Raw genomic sequence first — 16,250 nt, forward strand, 5'->3', positions numbered from 1 at the left:
TTCTTCATCCATTAACGCGATTAGATGTCCACCTTGCGTGCCACCATCTGTAAGGTTCCCTAGGGAAACATCACTGTAGACAACTAGTTTCAGAGACTCATCTTTTCCAACATGCTGAAACTTTAGTCACTTGTTGTGATTTCAGTTCACGAACAACTTTGTTTGCCTCATGAATGGTTTATACAGTGATGTGCTTTGTGTTGGATGCTAAGTTGCAGCCATCAACTATTACATCAGGTCTACTCTGTCTAGCAACCCATGGAATTTGACCTATCTTTGACCTCAATTTTTTTATTTATTAATTTTTATTTCACCTTTATTTAACCAGGTAGGCTAGTTGAGAACAAGTTCTCATTTACAACTGCGACCTGGCCAAGATAAAGCAAAGCAGTTCGACACATACAACAACACAGAGTTACACATGGAATAAACAAACATACAGTCAATAATACAGTAGAGAGAAAAAAGTATATATACAGTGTGTGCAAATGAGGTAAGATAAGGGAGGTAAGGCAATAAATAGGCCATAGTGGCGAGGTAATTACGATATAGCAATTAAACACTGGAGTGATAGATGTGCAGAAGATGAATGTGCAAGTAGAGATACTGGGGTGCAAAGGAGCAAAATAAATAAATAAATACAGTATGGGGATGAGGTAGTTGAATGGGCTATTTACAGATGCGCTATGTACAGGTGCAATGATCTGTGAGCTGCTCTGACAGCTGGTGCTTGAAGTTAGTGAGGGAGATAAGAGTCTCCAGCTTCAGAGATTTTCTTTTTCTCAGTTAGTTCCAGTCATTGGCAGCAGAGAACTGGAAGGAAAGGCGGCCAAAGGAGGAATTGGCTTTGGGGGTGACCAGTGAAATATACCTGCTGGAGCGCGTGCTGCGGGTGGGTGCTGCTATGGTGACCAGTGAACTGAGATAAGGCGGTGCTTTACCTAGCAAAGAGTTGTAGATGACCTGGAGCCAGTGGGTTTGGCGACGAATATGAAGCGAGGGCCAGCCAACGAGAGCGTACAGGTCGCTGTGGTGGGTAGTATATGGGGCTTTGGTGACAAAACGGATGGCACTGTGATATCCAATTTGTTGAGTAGAGTGTTGGAGGCTATTTTATAGATGACATCACCGAAGTCGAGGATCGGTAGGATGGTCAGTTTTACGAGAATATGTTTGGCAGCATGAGTGAAGGATGCGTTGTTGCGAAATAGGAAGACAATTCTAGATTTCATTTTGGATTGGAGATGCTTAATGTGGGTCTGGAAGGAGAGTTTACAGTCTAACCAGACACCTAGGTATTTGTAGTTGTCCACATATTCTAGGTCAGAACCGTCCAGCGGGCAGCGATCGGTTGAAGAGCATGCATTTAGTTTTACTTGCATTTAAGAGCAGTTGGAGGCCACGGAAGGAGAGTTGTATAGCATTGAAGCTCGCCTGGAGGTTAGTTAGCACAGTGTCCAAAGAAGGGCCAGAAGTATACAGAATGGTGTCGTCTGCGTAGAGGTGGATCAGAGAATCACCAGCAGCAAGAGCGACATCACTGATGTATACAGAGAAGAGAGTCTGCCAGAGAATTTAACCCTGTGGCACCCCCATAGAGACTGCCAGAGGTCCAGACAACAGGCCCTCCGATTTGACACACTGAACTCTGTCAGAGAAGTAGTTGATGAACCAGGTGAGGCAGTCATTTGAGAAACCAAGGCTGTTGAGTCTGCCGATAAGAATGTGGTGATTGACAGAGTCGAAAGCCTTGGCCAGGTCGATGAATACGGCTGCACAGTATTGTCTCTTATCGATATCGTTTAGGACCTTGAGCGTGGCTGAGGTGCACCCATGACCAGCTCGGAAGCCAGATTGCATAGCGGAGAAGGTACGGTGGGATTCAAAATGGTCGGTGATCTGTTTGTTAACTTGGCTTTCGAAGACCTTAGAAAGGCAGGGTAGGATAGATATAGGTCTGTAGCAGTTTGGGTCTAGAGTGTCTCCCCCTTTGAAGAGGGGGATGACCGCGGCAGCTTTCCAATCTTTGGGAATCTCAGACGATACGAAAGAGAGGTTGAACAGGCTAGTAATAGGGGTTGCAACAATTTCGGCAGATGATTTTAGAAAGAAAGGGTCCAGATTGTCTCGCCCGGCTGATTTGTAGGGGTCCAGATTTTGCAGCTCTTTCAGAACATCAGCTATCTGGATTTGGGTGAAGGAGAAATGGGGGAGGCTTGGGCGAGTTGCTGTGGGGGTTGCAGGGAAGTTGACCAGGGTAGGGGTGGCCAGGTGGAAAGGTGGAAATTCTCAATTATCGTAGATTTATCGGTGGTGACAGTGTTTCCTAGCCTCAGTGCAGTGGGCAGCTGGGAGGAGGTGTTCTTATTCTCCATGGATTTTACAGTGTCCCAGAACTTTTTTGAGTTTGTGCTACAGGATGCAAATTTCTATATGAAAAAGCTAGCCTTAGCTTTCCTAACTGCTTGTGTATATTGGTTCCTAACTTCCCTGAAAAGTTGCATATCATGGCGGCTATTTGATGCTAATGCAGTATGCCACAGGATGTTTTTGTGCTGGTCAAGGGCAGTCAGGTCTGGAGTGAACCAAGGGCTATATCTGTTCCTGGTTGTAAATTTATTTAATGGGGCATGCTTATTTAAGATGGTGAGGAAGGCACTTTTAAAGAATAACCAGGCATCCTCTACTGACGGGATGAGGTCAATATCCTTCCAGGATACCCGGGCCAGGTCGATAAGAAAGGCCTGCTCACTGAAGTGTTTTAGGGAGCGTTTGACAGTGATGAGTGGTGGTCATTTAGACCCATTACGGATGCAGGCAATGAGGCAGTGATCGCTGAGATCTTGGTTGAAGACAGCAGAGGTGTATTTGGAGGGCAAGTTGGTTAGGATGATATCTATGAGGGTGCCCGTGTTTACGGATTTGGGGTTTGAGGTACCTGATAGGTTCATTGATAATTTGTGTGAGATTGAGGGCATCAAGCTTAGATTGTAGGATGGCCGGGGTGTTAAGCATGTCCCAGTTTAGGTCACCAAGCAGCACGAGCTCTGAAGATAGATGGGGGCAATCAATTCACATAAGGTGTACAGGACACAGCTGGGGGCAGAGGGTGGTCTATAGCAAACGGCAATGGTGAGAGACTTATTTCTGGGAAGGTGGATTTTTAGAAGTAGAAGCTCGAATTGTTTGGGCACAGACTTGGATAGTATGACAGAACTCTGCAGGCTATCTCTGGAGTAGATTGCCACTCCGCCCCCTTTGGCAGTTCTATCTTGTCGGAAAATGTTATAGTTAGGGATGGAAATTTCAGGGGTTTTGGTGGTCTTCCTAAGCCAGGATTCAGACATGGCTAGGACATCTGGGTTGGCAGAGTGTGCTAAGGCAGTGAATAAAACAAAATTGATAATCTTCAATTCCACAGTGGGGAATTCCTTTGTATGGCTCTTGAAGAATCCATGTGGATGGGTTGAAGATTCTTGATATAGCTTTCCTGTTGCATCAGTATTGTTCCGTCAACTGTAATAAACTCTATGCCAGCATAACAAAAACTATCATGCTCCTCACGACCAACCTGTAAAACAGCTTTGAGGTGTGGAATCACAGTTGTAGCAAAGGTCTGTGAGCTACCCCAGATGAAGTCATCAACATGACAGGCAAGTATTCCAGTCACATTGCAGTCTTGATCAAGCCAATAGAAGACTGCAGGATCCACTTGTGACATTTTTCCTTTGTTGCCTTGACTTTGTTGTACCAGTAGAATGATGCGTCTGCCAGGCCATACAAACACTTTTTTAGTTTCCACAGTGTTCCTTTGCTCTTAGCTTCAGGGGAGGTCGGATGTGAATGTTCCTCGACAGCTCTGTTCCCTGCAAAAATGCAGATTTCATGTCTATTGAATAAAGTTTCATTTTTTTTCTGGCAGATCACTGTCAGAACTCACGACAGTACATGTCGTGAGTTCTTTAGCAGCCAGCTCCTTAAAACCTCTAGCCACTAGACGTGCTCTCGGCATGATTCCAGTTAAGGATGCTTTAAGGGTACACACCCACCTTGTTGAGACACATTTTTGGCCAATGTCTTTGACTTCCTCAAACACAAAATTTTTCCTCCAATTATCTAGTTTAGCTGAGTCAAATGACATGTCCTTTGCTTCAAGTACATCATCATTTTGAATGTCATTCTGTTATTCTCGATTTTCCATTGGTTCAAATCTGAGATTATCTACAAATGACAGGTCAGCTGATCCTGTTGTACCAGAAAGTGTACTTGGTTCAGAGTATTGCAAGTGTACCAGTTCTGTTCCTTTGGCTTTCCTGCTCGTCCAGTGACGGAATGTGGAATACCTCTTTCTCTGTCCATGTATTTAACAGTTTGTCCAGTTTTCAGATTGGAACAACCATGTTGTCTTAATTGAGGATCGGACCCTTTTTTAAAATTTTCGCCTAAAATGACTTACCCAAATCTAACTGGCTGGAGCTCAGGACCTGAAGCAAGGATATGCATATTCTTGATACCACTTGAAAGGAAACACTTTGAAGTTTGTGGAAATGTGAAATTAATGTAGGAGAATAACACATTATTTTGTATCAAGACTGCCCAAATGTGCCTAATTGGTTTATTAATAACTTTTCAAGTTCATAGCTGTGCACTCTCCTCAAACAATAGCATGATATTCTTTCACTGTAATAGCTACTGTAAATTGGACAGTGCAGTTAGATTAACAATAATGTAAGCTTTCTGACAATATCAGATATGTCCATGTCCTGGGAAATGTTCTTGTTACTTACAACCTCATGCTAATTGCATTAGCCTACGTTAGCTCTACCGTCCCATGTTTTCCTCATTTTAACCCTCAACAATATTTGCTGATGCTCCAGATACTCAACTAGTCTTAAGAAGGCCAGTTTTATTGCTTCTTTAATCAGAACAACAGTTTTCAGCTGTGCTAACATAATTGCAAAAGGGTTTTCTAATGATCAATTAGCCTTTTAAAATGATAACCTTGGATTAGCTAACACAAGGTGCCATTGGAACACAGGAGTGATGGTTGCTGATAATGGGCTTCTGTACACCTATGTAGATATTCCATAAAAAAATCTGATGTTTCCAGCTCCAATAGTAATTTACAACATAAACAATGTCTACACTGTATTTCTGATCAATTTGATGTTATTTTAATGGACAAAAAAAATTGCTTTTCTTTCAAAAACAAGGACATTTCTAAGTGGCCCCAAACTTTTGAATGGTAGTGTATATATGACAACTCTCACCTTTTCCATGTGCTACATCTGTACATTATCATATCACCTCTAAACCAGTGATTTTCTTGAAAGATTAATATCCAATAATGTTACACACGAGTGCATATACATTATATACAATAATATTGATCTCTAGACTCTAAGCAGAACCACAGAGGAAAGTGGGAGAGGGAGTGGGTCACGTTCATAATTAAAACACAAAAAACATTACATCCATGATGAATAGATTCATGATGTTTAATCTAAAACACATGTAGGTTATTCTTAATTTTAGTTAAACATCTCAAGGTATAGTACTGTAGGATTGTAAAAGTAGCCTATACAATTTATCATAAGATTAGCGTTTGTTTTTTTAACCGGCCAACTGAATAAACAAGAAAAGCATTCACGCTAAGATTCAATGACTTACGAAGAAAACGCCTAGCGTTCCTGCGCATCCTCGCAGTTGTAGACTACTAGAAGAGGGATCTTATGCGTGCTTATTTGGGGAACAAGTTTGCCAACCGTGCGCGCAGATCTCTTATAAAACATTTGAAGAGCTCCATGCGCAACAGACCCTACGGAGGTGTTCTGAAATTAGCACAGCCGACGCAGCCCCTTGGCTCACTCAGGGATATTGTGGATATTATACTCCGTGGAGCATCCGTTTGGGTAGCATGACAAACGGGGCCATTCGAGACGCAGCGGATCGGGAGAAGCCCCCTCTCAGTCAAGCCGGTGGGCTATGGAGTTCAATCATTCAATGCGTGTTTATTTGGCTGTTTAGCCTATACTGTGAATTAGTGTAGTCTACTGTATTTGAATTAGGCTACTGTTTGAATTAGGCCTACTGTTTAACCATATTATGCTTTGTAAATTATGACAGCATAAATTAAATAGCTTAGTTGAAAGGATTTCGTTTTGGGCAAGTAAAATGCAAGTGATTTTTGTCTGTATACATGAAGGCTATACAAGTTATATGCTTATTTAAAAACATTATTTGTACAGCATTTTGACATAACCTATAATCTCCAAAGTAGTTTAGCCTAATCATTAATCAAATAAAGAAATATATTACATTTATTTGCAGGTTTAACTGTCTTTTTTAAAGATTTACTACGATTTTCTGCATTGGACCTTATTCTAATTTGAGACCTGCCAATGGAAAGAACTCTGACTGACGTGTAACTCATGTACGGATCTCGATCTCTGATCGCAAATTAGAATTCGGCCCATTGTGGTTATTATACTGTCTAATTATCAATTTGCAAACTTGGTAAAGCTGTTTTGCAGATGTGGAGTTATTCTCTGTCTGAGGGTTTTTCATATGTATTCTCTATACTGTCCTTTCAGTATGACACTCCGCACAATAAATGAGCCCTTAATACATCTTAAATGTAATTATTACCATCATATTAATAATCCTTATTATTTTGAAAATAATAAATCATGGACTGGAGCATATCTGCTCCCTCTCTGTGCCAGAGTTCTCAGTAAAAACATGTAATTTCTTATTATTTAAAAAAAATCATAAATGGTCCCAGCCAACATTTCCATGTGGGGCCCATATGGGTTAATGAAGGGCTGTTCCACAGGCCCCATGAGGGAAACCCAACAGGGAGTCAGGGACCCACAACGTTTTGTCCTCAGTATCAAAGTGCCCCACATGTGGTTATGAAGCCCTAAATGAGCCCACATAATGCCCAACATGGCAATCACATGTGGGGCCAACGTGGATTCTGAGGACAAAACTTTGTGGGGCCCCAAGTGTTAACCCTTCTTTAATCCACCTGGGCTAAGTATACATTGTACAGGGAAATAGTATTGTGACTGAATATGCATTTGTGGGTTCAGAGCTGATGAAGAGGAGGAACAGGATGGCGATATGGCTGGTACTGGGCATGCTCTGTCTGTCCCTGGTCCTGGTCATTCTGGGGATCTACACCACCACTCGCACAGAGAGCCTCAGCATCACTGGATATGCCTCTGGAGTCATTGTAAGTACATCTTCATCATTATCATCATCCTCATTATTATTAAAACCATCATTATCATCATAATCATCATTATGTTAATCTGCCATTTTAGTGAAAATTACTCACTATACATATAAATGAACTATTAACAACAACCACATTTTCTCAAATGTTCTCTCTTTTTGTCATAAAAAAACTACACATACCTTAAAAATAAAGAAGTTGCAATGCCAAGAAGGCAGGTCTATTATTGATGGATAGGGAAACTGGTTTGTGAGTCGTTGTCCACAAAACAAGATGTCTTCCAAATCATGACAATTAAAATCTCATAAATGTCGTGAGAGCTGTCATCATTCCCATTGTGGAACAAACCCTCATCTTATTATAGCACATGACAGACAAACAACATATATTTCAGCTGTTATTCACACCACAGTCAGTAAATCTTTCCAGTAGATTTTATACACATTTGAAGACTGATTATTTCTAAGTGTATAATCTCGGTTAACCCAGAACTAAAGTCTTGTGCAATTGGTCAGCTGCTCAATACATTATGGGTCCATACGTATTAACAAATTGGATCAAGAGATGGTAGAACGAGGTGCTCCACCTTCTCTCTTTGCAAGTTACGGTCCGAATGTCCCCTTCCCTTCGGAAATTCGAAATATGCTAACAACTGCGAAATTGTCATTTGTCCAAATAACCAGTGACGAAAAACCCAAACGCTGGAACTACTGCGGCTCATTATCCCACACATCCCATTCCTTTCCGTAGCAGTTATTTTTACGTAGAACTGTCCACGAGAGATTACTACATTTAAGATAGAGAATATTGAATAAAAGTTTGATTCTGTTTTGTAGTGGCATCATAGTTGGAAAGAGAGTCCACGATTCTGTGACATCATAGTAAGCGCTATTGGTTCTTATCCGTTTTTAAAGTAGTCAATTTCTTTTTCTCAACCAATAGGAAGTCCCACCCAATTGACTATTCGAAAATTGTGAAAATCTCCAATGGCGCTGCCCATGCTAAAACAGGCTTTGTGGCAAGTGTGCCCTCTATCCACCTCTATAAATTGTAATATTAAATTGACATGGATAAGACACAGCCATGTTGTTAGCAGGTACATTTTCTATTATGTCCACGCTGGATCACTGCAACTCTATTCTGATTTGGGGGTAACATTAGTGGAGTGATTCAACTGCACAGCTCATTGACGCTCCCAATTCTGTAGTAGTAGTAGTAGTCCACCAGGGAATAATCTTTCCATAACAATAACATCAGTTATATGACTTTTAATAGTGCATAAAGTTCTCAACAGTAAGAGCCAACCTCTGGCATCTCTCTAACAGTGGCTGTTCTATTTGATCTCTGCAGTTGGCGTTTGGATCCTTCCTGGGTGTTCTTGGACTCTGCCTGGAGGAAAACCGAAAACAGCTGGTACATAATACTTCTCACTCATTTGTCATATTTGTACTGTTCTTCCATCTGAATGGTCTCTCTCTATTCCCCTGCTTATCTCATCATGTTCTTGCCTGATCCATCTCTCTCTCATCCTTTTGGTTTAAGTTGCAGCAATGCACAGCAGAGATGGATTTGGGTAACTCCAGGCTGTGTGCAGGCTTTTTTTCCCCAGCCCAACACTTTAACAACTGATTTAGCTGATATTGGACCATTTGTTAAAAAGGAATGCACACCCCATTGCTGTTGCTCGCCCCTGATGCACAGTATTCACAGGGCTAATGACCAAAGGAGTAGTTTCAAAAGAGGTTACTTGGGGTTGAGTTTTGGTTTCAGTGTGTTTCCATACTGCATCTTTTAGTTAATTGTCTTTTTTATCTGTCAAAGAGAGTGGGAGTGATTAACAATAGAGAGTGGTGTGGTATCCAAGTCACAACCACAGCCTCAGTTTGGTGTAAAAGACAGAAATATGGTCTGGCCTGTAAAACATTGAAGGAAAACCCCTAAAACTCATTGGATAATAGTATTGATCAAATCACATCACATTTTATTTGTCACATACACATGTTTAGCAGATGGTATTGCAGGTGTAGTGAAATGCTTGTGTTTCTAGATCCAACAGTGTAGTAATATCTAACAATTCACAACAATTCACTCAACCTCAAAGTAAAAGAATGGAATTGAGGAATATATAAATATATGAGCAATGTCGGACTGGCATGGACTAAATACAGTAGAATAGAATACAGTATATACATATGAGATGAGTAAAGCAAAAATATGTAAATATTATTAAAGTGACTAGTGTTCCATTATTAAAGTGGCCAGTGATTTCAAGTCTATGTATATGGGGCAGCAGCCTCTAAGGTGCAGGGTTACGTAACTGGGTGGACGCCGCCTAGTGATGGCTATTTAACAATCTGATGGCCTTGAGATAGAAGCTGTTTTTCAGTCTCTCGGTCCCAGCTTTGAGGGACATGTACTGACCTCGCCTTCTGGATGACAGTGGGGTGAACAGGCAGTGGCTCGGGCGGTTGTTGTCCTTGATGATCTTTTTGGCCTTCCTGTGACATCGGGTGCTGCAGGTGTCCTGGAGGGCAGGTAGTTTGCCCCTGTGGTTGTGGGTGGAGAAGTTGCCGTAACAGGTGGTGATACAGCCCGACAGGATGCTCTCAATTGTGCATCTGTAAAAGTTTGTGAGGGTTTTAGGTGCCAAGCCAAATTTCTTCATCCTCCTGAGGTTGAAGAGGCACTGTTGCACCTTCTTCACCACACTTCTGTGTGGGTGGACCATTTCAGATTGTCAGTGATGTGTACGCAGAGGAACTTGAAGCTTTCCACTTGCTCCACTGCAGTCCTGTTGATGTGGATAGGGGCGTTCTCCCTCTGCTGTTTCCTGAAGTCCACAATCAGCTCCTTTGTTTTGTCGACATTGAGTGAGAGGTTATTTTCCTGGCACCACTCTCCCAGGGCCCTCACCTCCTCTCTGTAGGCTGTCTCGTCATTGTTGGTAATCAGGACTACTACTGTTGTGTCGTCTGCAAACTTAATGATTGAGTTGGAGGCGTGCGTAGCCACGCAGTCATGGGTGGCTACGCAGTCATGGGAGTACAGGAGGGGACTGAGCATGCACCCTTGTGGGGCCCCTGTGTTGAGAATCAACGAATTAGAGGTGTTGTTTCCTACCTTCACCACCTGGGGCAGCCCATCAGGAAGTCCAGGACCCAGTTGCACAGGGCGGGGTACAGACCCAGGGCCCTGAGCTTAATGATGAGCTTGGAGGGTACTATGGTGTTGCATGCTGAGCTATAGTCAATGAACAGCATTCTTACATAGGTATTCCTCTTGTCCAGATGGGATAGGGCAGTGTGCAGTGTGATGGCGATTGCATTGTCTGTGGATCTATTGGGGCGGTAAGAAAATTGAAGTGGGTCTAGGATGTCAGGTAAGGTGGAGGTGATATGATCCTTAACTAGCCTCTCAAAGCACTTCATATTGACAGACGTGAGTGCCACGGGGCGATAGTCATTTAGTTATTTAGTTCAGTTACCTTTGCTTTCTTGGGTACAGGAACAATGGTGGACATCTTGAAGCAAGTGGGGGAAAAAAATCTAGATCACCTGTACTCCACACACAGAGACGCGTACAAAGCTCTCCCTCGCCCTCCATTTGGTAAATCCGACCACAACTCTATCCTGCCTGCTATCCAGGATGGCTAAGCTGCCTGCCATCCAGGACCTCTACACCAGGCGGTGTCAGAGGAAGGCCCTAAAAATTGTCAAAGACCACAGCCACCCCAGTCATAGACTGTTCTCTCTACTACTGCATGGCAAGCGGTACCGGAGTGCCAAGTCTAGGACAAAAAGGCTTCTCAACAGTTTTTACCCCCAAGCCATAAGACTCCTGAACAGGTAATCAAATGGCTACCCGGACTATTGGCATTGTGTGCCCCCCAACCCCTCTTTTACGCTGCTGCTACTCTCTGTTTATCATATACGCACAGTCACTTTAACAATACATTCATGTACATATGTACATAATACCTCAATTGGACCGATCAACCAGTGCTCCCGCACATTGGCTAACCGGGCTATCTGCATTGTGTCCCGCCACCTGCCACCCACCACCCGCCAACCCCTCTTTTACGCTACTGCTCCTCTCTGTTCATCATATATGCATAGTCACTTTAACCATATCTACATGTACATACTACGTCAATCAGCCTGACTAACCGGTGTCTGTACGTAGCCTCGCTACTTTTATAGCCTTGCTACTGTATATAGCCTCGCTACTGTTTTTCACTGTCTTTTTATTTCTTTACTTACCTATTGTTTACCTAATACCTTTTTGCACTATTAGTTAGAGCCTGTAAGTAAGCATTTCACTGTAAGGTCTACACTTGTTGTATTTGGCGCACGTGACAAATAAACTTTGGTTTGATTTGACAGCAGACTAGGATAGGGAGAGATTGAATATGTCCATCAACACTCCAGCCAGCTGGTCTGTGCATACTCTGAGGACGTGGCTAGGGATGCCGTCTGGGCCAGCAGCCTTGAGAATGTCTTTCTCACATTGGCCACGAAGAAGGAGAGCCCACAGTCCTTGGTAGCGGATCGTGTCGGTGGCGCTGTGTTATCCTCAAAGTGGGCGAAGAAGCTGTTTAGCTTGTCTGGAAGCAAGACGTCATGTCCGATCTATGTCTAGAAATAATTATAAGCAGCTGATATTTGAAGTGAAACATATGGCCTTATAATTGCTGCAAACAAAGATACTGTTTCTAGGGTAGAATTCCGGGTTGAGCATCCCAATCTTTTACACACCAACCATCTTCAACAAGCTCAGGCTAACAGACTCAGCATGGCCAATGCTGTGTCTTTCCAGTCCAAACCACATCCGGAGACAAAGGGCTGTGAGACATGGGTTTAACTCTGGACACATGAAAGGTAGGATGTATACGAAGGATACAGGGCAACAGAAGACAAACAGCAGAGGGGCTAATGATTTTGGAGATAGGAAATGGGCTGATAAACCAGGGGGAGAGTTTACGGGATTCCACCCGGAGGGGCAGATCCCGTGTGGACAGCCATACTTTCTGCCCGAGACAATCCCGGGGAGCTGGGGTCCGGTGGCGATCCGATTGTCGTCAATACCTGGAGGTTGTCTAGAGGAGGGCCGACCGGGCTGGGTACACTGCGCCTAACGAACCTGCTTCCCTATTCCCCAGCCAAGTGCCATCGCCAGACACGAAGTGGGAAGGATGGTCTCAGGTTCGGGGCCGTAGTTGTGGGGCTATAGCGGTGGGACAGCGCATCCGGCTTGACATTCTGGCCGTGTTGAAGGCAGTCTTCCACTCGTTACGTAGATCCAGCTTCGAAAACACAGTGGCCCCCTGGAACAGCTCGAAGGCCGAGGAGATGAGGGGTAGCGGGTAGCGGTTCTTCACCGTTATGTCGTTGAGACCCCGGTAGTCAATGCACGGGCGCAGGGTCTTGTCTTTCTTCTCCACAAAGAAGAACCCTGCACCGGCGGGAGAAGAAGAAGGTCAGATGAATCCTACAGCTAGGGAGTCCCCAATGTAGGTCTCCATCGCCTTGGTCTCTGGTCCTGACAGAGAGTACAGTCGTCCCCGGGGCGCAGTCGTGCTAGGGAGCAGGTCAATCCCGCAGTCATAAGGTCGGTGCGGCGGAAGCGACGTGGCCGGGGCCTTGTTGAACACGTCCCGGAGGTCCTGGTACTCCGCGGGAATGGCGGAGAGGTCCGGGGCGACTTCCGAGCCCCCAGGAAGACACCCCGGGGCAGGTTGTGCTGACTTCAGGCAATGGGCGTGGCAGAACGGGCTCCAGTAGACCAGTTAATTAGGGGATTGTGTCGCTGGAGCCCGAAGAATACCACAGGAATCTGAGGAGACTTAATGAGCAGGAACTGGATAGACTCGCTGTGGTTCCCTGACACATGTAGGTTGATGGGAGTGGTGTTGTGGGTGACCCAGCCTATAGAGCGCCCGTTCAGCGCTCTAACGTCCATGGGAATGGAGCGGGGCTGAGTGGGGATGCCCAGCTCGGAAGCCAGGGTAGAGTCCAAAAAAGCTCTCATCGGCCCCAGGTCAGTAATCCAGATTGGTAGGGAAAAGGTACAGGACAGCAGGCAGGGTCAGGGCAAGCAGGAATGGTCAAAACCGGGAAACAAGAAAACAGGAACTATAGTAAAGACAGGAGCAAGGGAAAAACGCTGGTAGGCTGTTTGTCTGACAGCAGACAAACAGAGAACACAGGTATAAATACACAGGGGATAATGGGGGAGATGGGCAACACCTGGAGGGGTGTGGAGACAATCACAAAGACAGGTGAAACAGATCAGGGTGTGACACCCATGGTACTCTCTGTTCTGTTGTGTTGACTCTCCAGCTCATACAGCAGGACTAATCATTAACAAGTTAGAGAAGATGGACAGAGTAATATGTGTGGGTGTGTGTGCACGTGCACGTGTGTCACGTCCTGACCAGCAGAGGGCGTATTGCTTAGTCTTGGTCAGGATGTGGCAGGTGGTTTGTTTGTTTAATGTTGTGTTGGTGATTGGGACTTCCAATTGAAGGCAGGTGTGTATAGTTGCCTTTGATTGGAAGTCCTATATAGGTGTGTGTGTTTGTCTTTGGGGTTGTGGGGAATTGTTCTTGCACTGCGTTTGCATAGCCTGTAAGACTGTCCATATTGTGAGTATCATTTATTGTTTTGTTTTCCGGCGGATGCTTTGCCTTTTACCATTAAAAGAAAATGAGTATCCACAATCCCGCTGCGCCTTGGTCCTTCTCTATCCAGTATGACATTTTCAGCAACGAGTACGACATATTCTGTGACAACGTGCATGTGTGTGTGTAGTGGATAAGGATATTGATGAGTACATGTGAGGCTGCCCCATACCATACCATCTCATTTTATCCAGTAGAAGAAAACACTGTGAAAAAGGAGGCAGATACTGAGTGTATAAACAGAAAGCAACTCGTTAGGTCGATTCTTAGAAAATATTGCCAGATGGGTATTTGTTAGCTGTTGTTCTGTTATCAATACATTTTACCACAGTTTTCTTGGAATTTAGAAAAACTGTAAACATTAGTGAGGCTGTAATATGAAATAAAGGAGTCTGCAGCTAATTATTCTCACCTGCTCATTTCTGTCTCGTTACGGTTCTTGTAATCGTATAAGAAAACAAGAGTATTTCCAATTAAAATCACAATAAATGTTAAAGAATAATTTTTATGATACTTCAATGTAGATAAAAAGAGACAGAGAGAGATTGCAAGAAAGAGAGTGAGAAGGCGGCGGCATTCCACCTCATGAAGCTGGTTGAGAGAATGCCAAGAGTTTGCATAGCTGTCATCAAGGCAAAGGCTGGCTACTTTGAAAAATCTCAAATACAAAATATATTTTGATATGTTTAACACTTTTCTGTTCACTACATGATTCCATATGTGTTGAAGTCTTCACTATTATTCTACAATGTAGAAAACAGTAAATAAAAAAATAAAAAATTGAATGAGTAGGTATTCTAAAACTTTTGACTGGTAGTGTACTACAATGCCTTCATAAAGTATTTACACCTCTTGACTTTTTCCACATTTTGTTGTGTTACAGCCTGAATTTAATTGAGATTTTTTTGGTCGCTAGCCAACACGCATACCTCATAATGTCAAAGTGGATTTGTGTTTTTTGAAATTGTTACAAATGAATGAAAAATAAAAAGCTGAAATGTCTTGAGTCAGTAAGTATTCAACCCCTTTGTTATGGCAAGCATAAATAAGTTCAGGAGTAACAATTCACATAATAAGTTCCATGGACTCACTCTGTGTGCAATAATATTGTTTAACATGATTTTTGAATTACTACCTCATCTCTGTATCCCACACATACAATTATCTGTAAGGTCCCTTAGTTGAGCAGTGAATATCAAATAGATTCAACCACAAAGACCAGGAAGTATTTCCATGCCTCGCAAAGAAGGGCCCCTATTGATAGATTTAAAACAAAACACACAAAAAAAACAGATATTGAATATCCCTTTGAGCATGGTGAAGTTATTAATTACACTTTGGATGGTGTATCAATACAGTTGCCAAGAGGACGAAAACCGCTCAGGGATTTCACCATGAGGCCAATGGTGACTTTAAAACAGTTAGAGTTTTATCAAATCAAAGATTAGTTGTCACGTGCGCTTAATACAACAGGTGTAGGTAGACCTTCCAGTGAAATGCTTACTTACAGGCTCTAACCAATAGTGCAAAAAAGGTGTTAGGTGAACAATAGGTAAGTAAAGAAATAAAACAACAGTAAAAAGACAGGCTATATACAGTAGCGAGGCTATAAAAAGTAGCGAGGGTACATACAGACACCGGTTAGTCAGGCTGATTGAGGTAGTATGTACATGTAGATATGGTTAAAGTGAGTATGCATATATGATGAACAGAGAGTCGCAGTAGCGTTTTTGTCCTAGACTTGGTACTCCGGTACCACTTGCCATACAGTAGTAGAGAGAGCAGTCTATGACTGGGGTGGCTGGGGTCTTTGACAATTTTTAGGGCCTTCCTCTGACACCGCCTGGTGTAGAGGTCCTGGATGGCAGGCAGCTTAGCCCCAGTGATGTACTGGGCCGTACGCACTACCCTCTGTGGGGCCTTGCTGTCAGAGGCCGAGCAATTGTCGTACCAGGCAGTGATGCAACCAGTCAGGATGCTCTCGATGTTGCAGCTGTAGAACCTTTTGAGGATCTCAGGACCCATGCCAAATCTTTTTAGTTTCCTGAGGGGGAATAGGCTTTGTCATGCCCTCTTCACGACTGTCTTGGTGTGTTTGCACCATTCTACTTTGTTGTTGATGTGGACACCGAGGAACTTGAAGCTCTCAACCTGCTCCACTTCAGCCCCGTCGATGAGAATGGGGGCGTGCTCGGTCCTCCTTTTCTTGTAGTCCACAATCATCTCCTGAGTCCTGAGTTACGTTGAGGGACAGGTTGTTATTCTTGCCCCACACGGCCAGGTCTCTGACCTTCTCCCTATAGGCTGTCTCGTCGTTGTCTGTGATCAGGC

At 43.6% G+C, this 16,250-nt stretch overlaps 1 protein-coding gene across 1 annotated transcript in view; it reads left to right on the plus strand.

The window, feature by feature from the left end:
• The first annotated feature begins 5,829 nt into the window (after window positions 1–5,829).
• fa70b (FAM70B) overlaps window positions 5,830–16,250 on the plus strand; it is a 34,100-nt gene continuing 23,679 nt past the window's right edge. The window contains exons 1-3 of the mRNA NM_001141443.1: window positions 5,830–5,978; window positions 7,095–7,237; window positions 8,591–8,653. Of these exons, the coding sequence (NP_001134915.1) occupies window positions 5,918–5,978; window positions 7,095–7,237; window positions 8,591–8,653 (267 nt within the window). The 5' untranslated portion in view covers window positions 5,830–5,917. The remainder of the gene's footprint in view (window positions 5,979–7,094; window positions 7,238–8,590; window positions 8,654–16,250) is intronic.

This window comes from Salmo salar, chromosome ssa09 (assembly GCF_905237065.1).
Source record: "Salmo salar chromosome ssa09, Ssal_v3.1, whole genome shotgun sequence".
Lineage (NCBI taxonomy): Eukaryota > Metazoa > Chordata > Actinopteri > Salmoniformes > Salmonidae > Salmo > Salmo salar.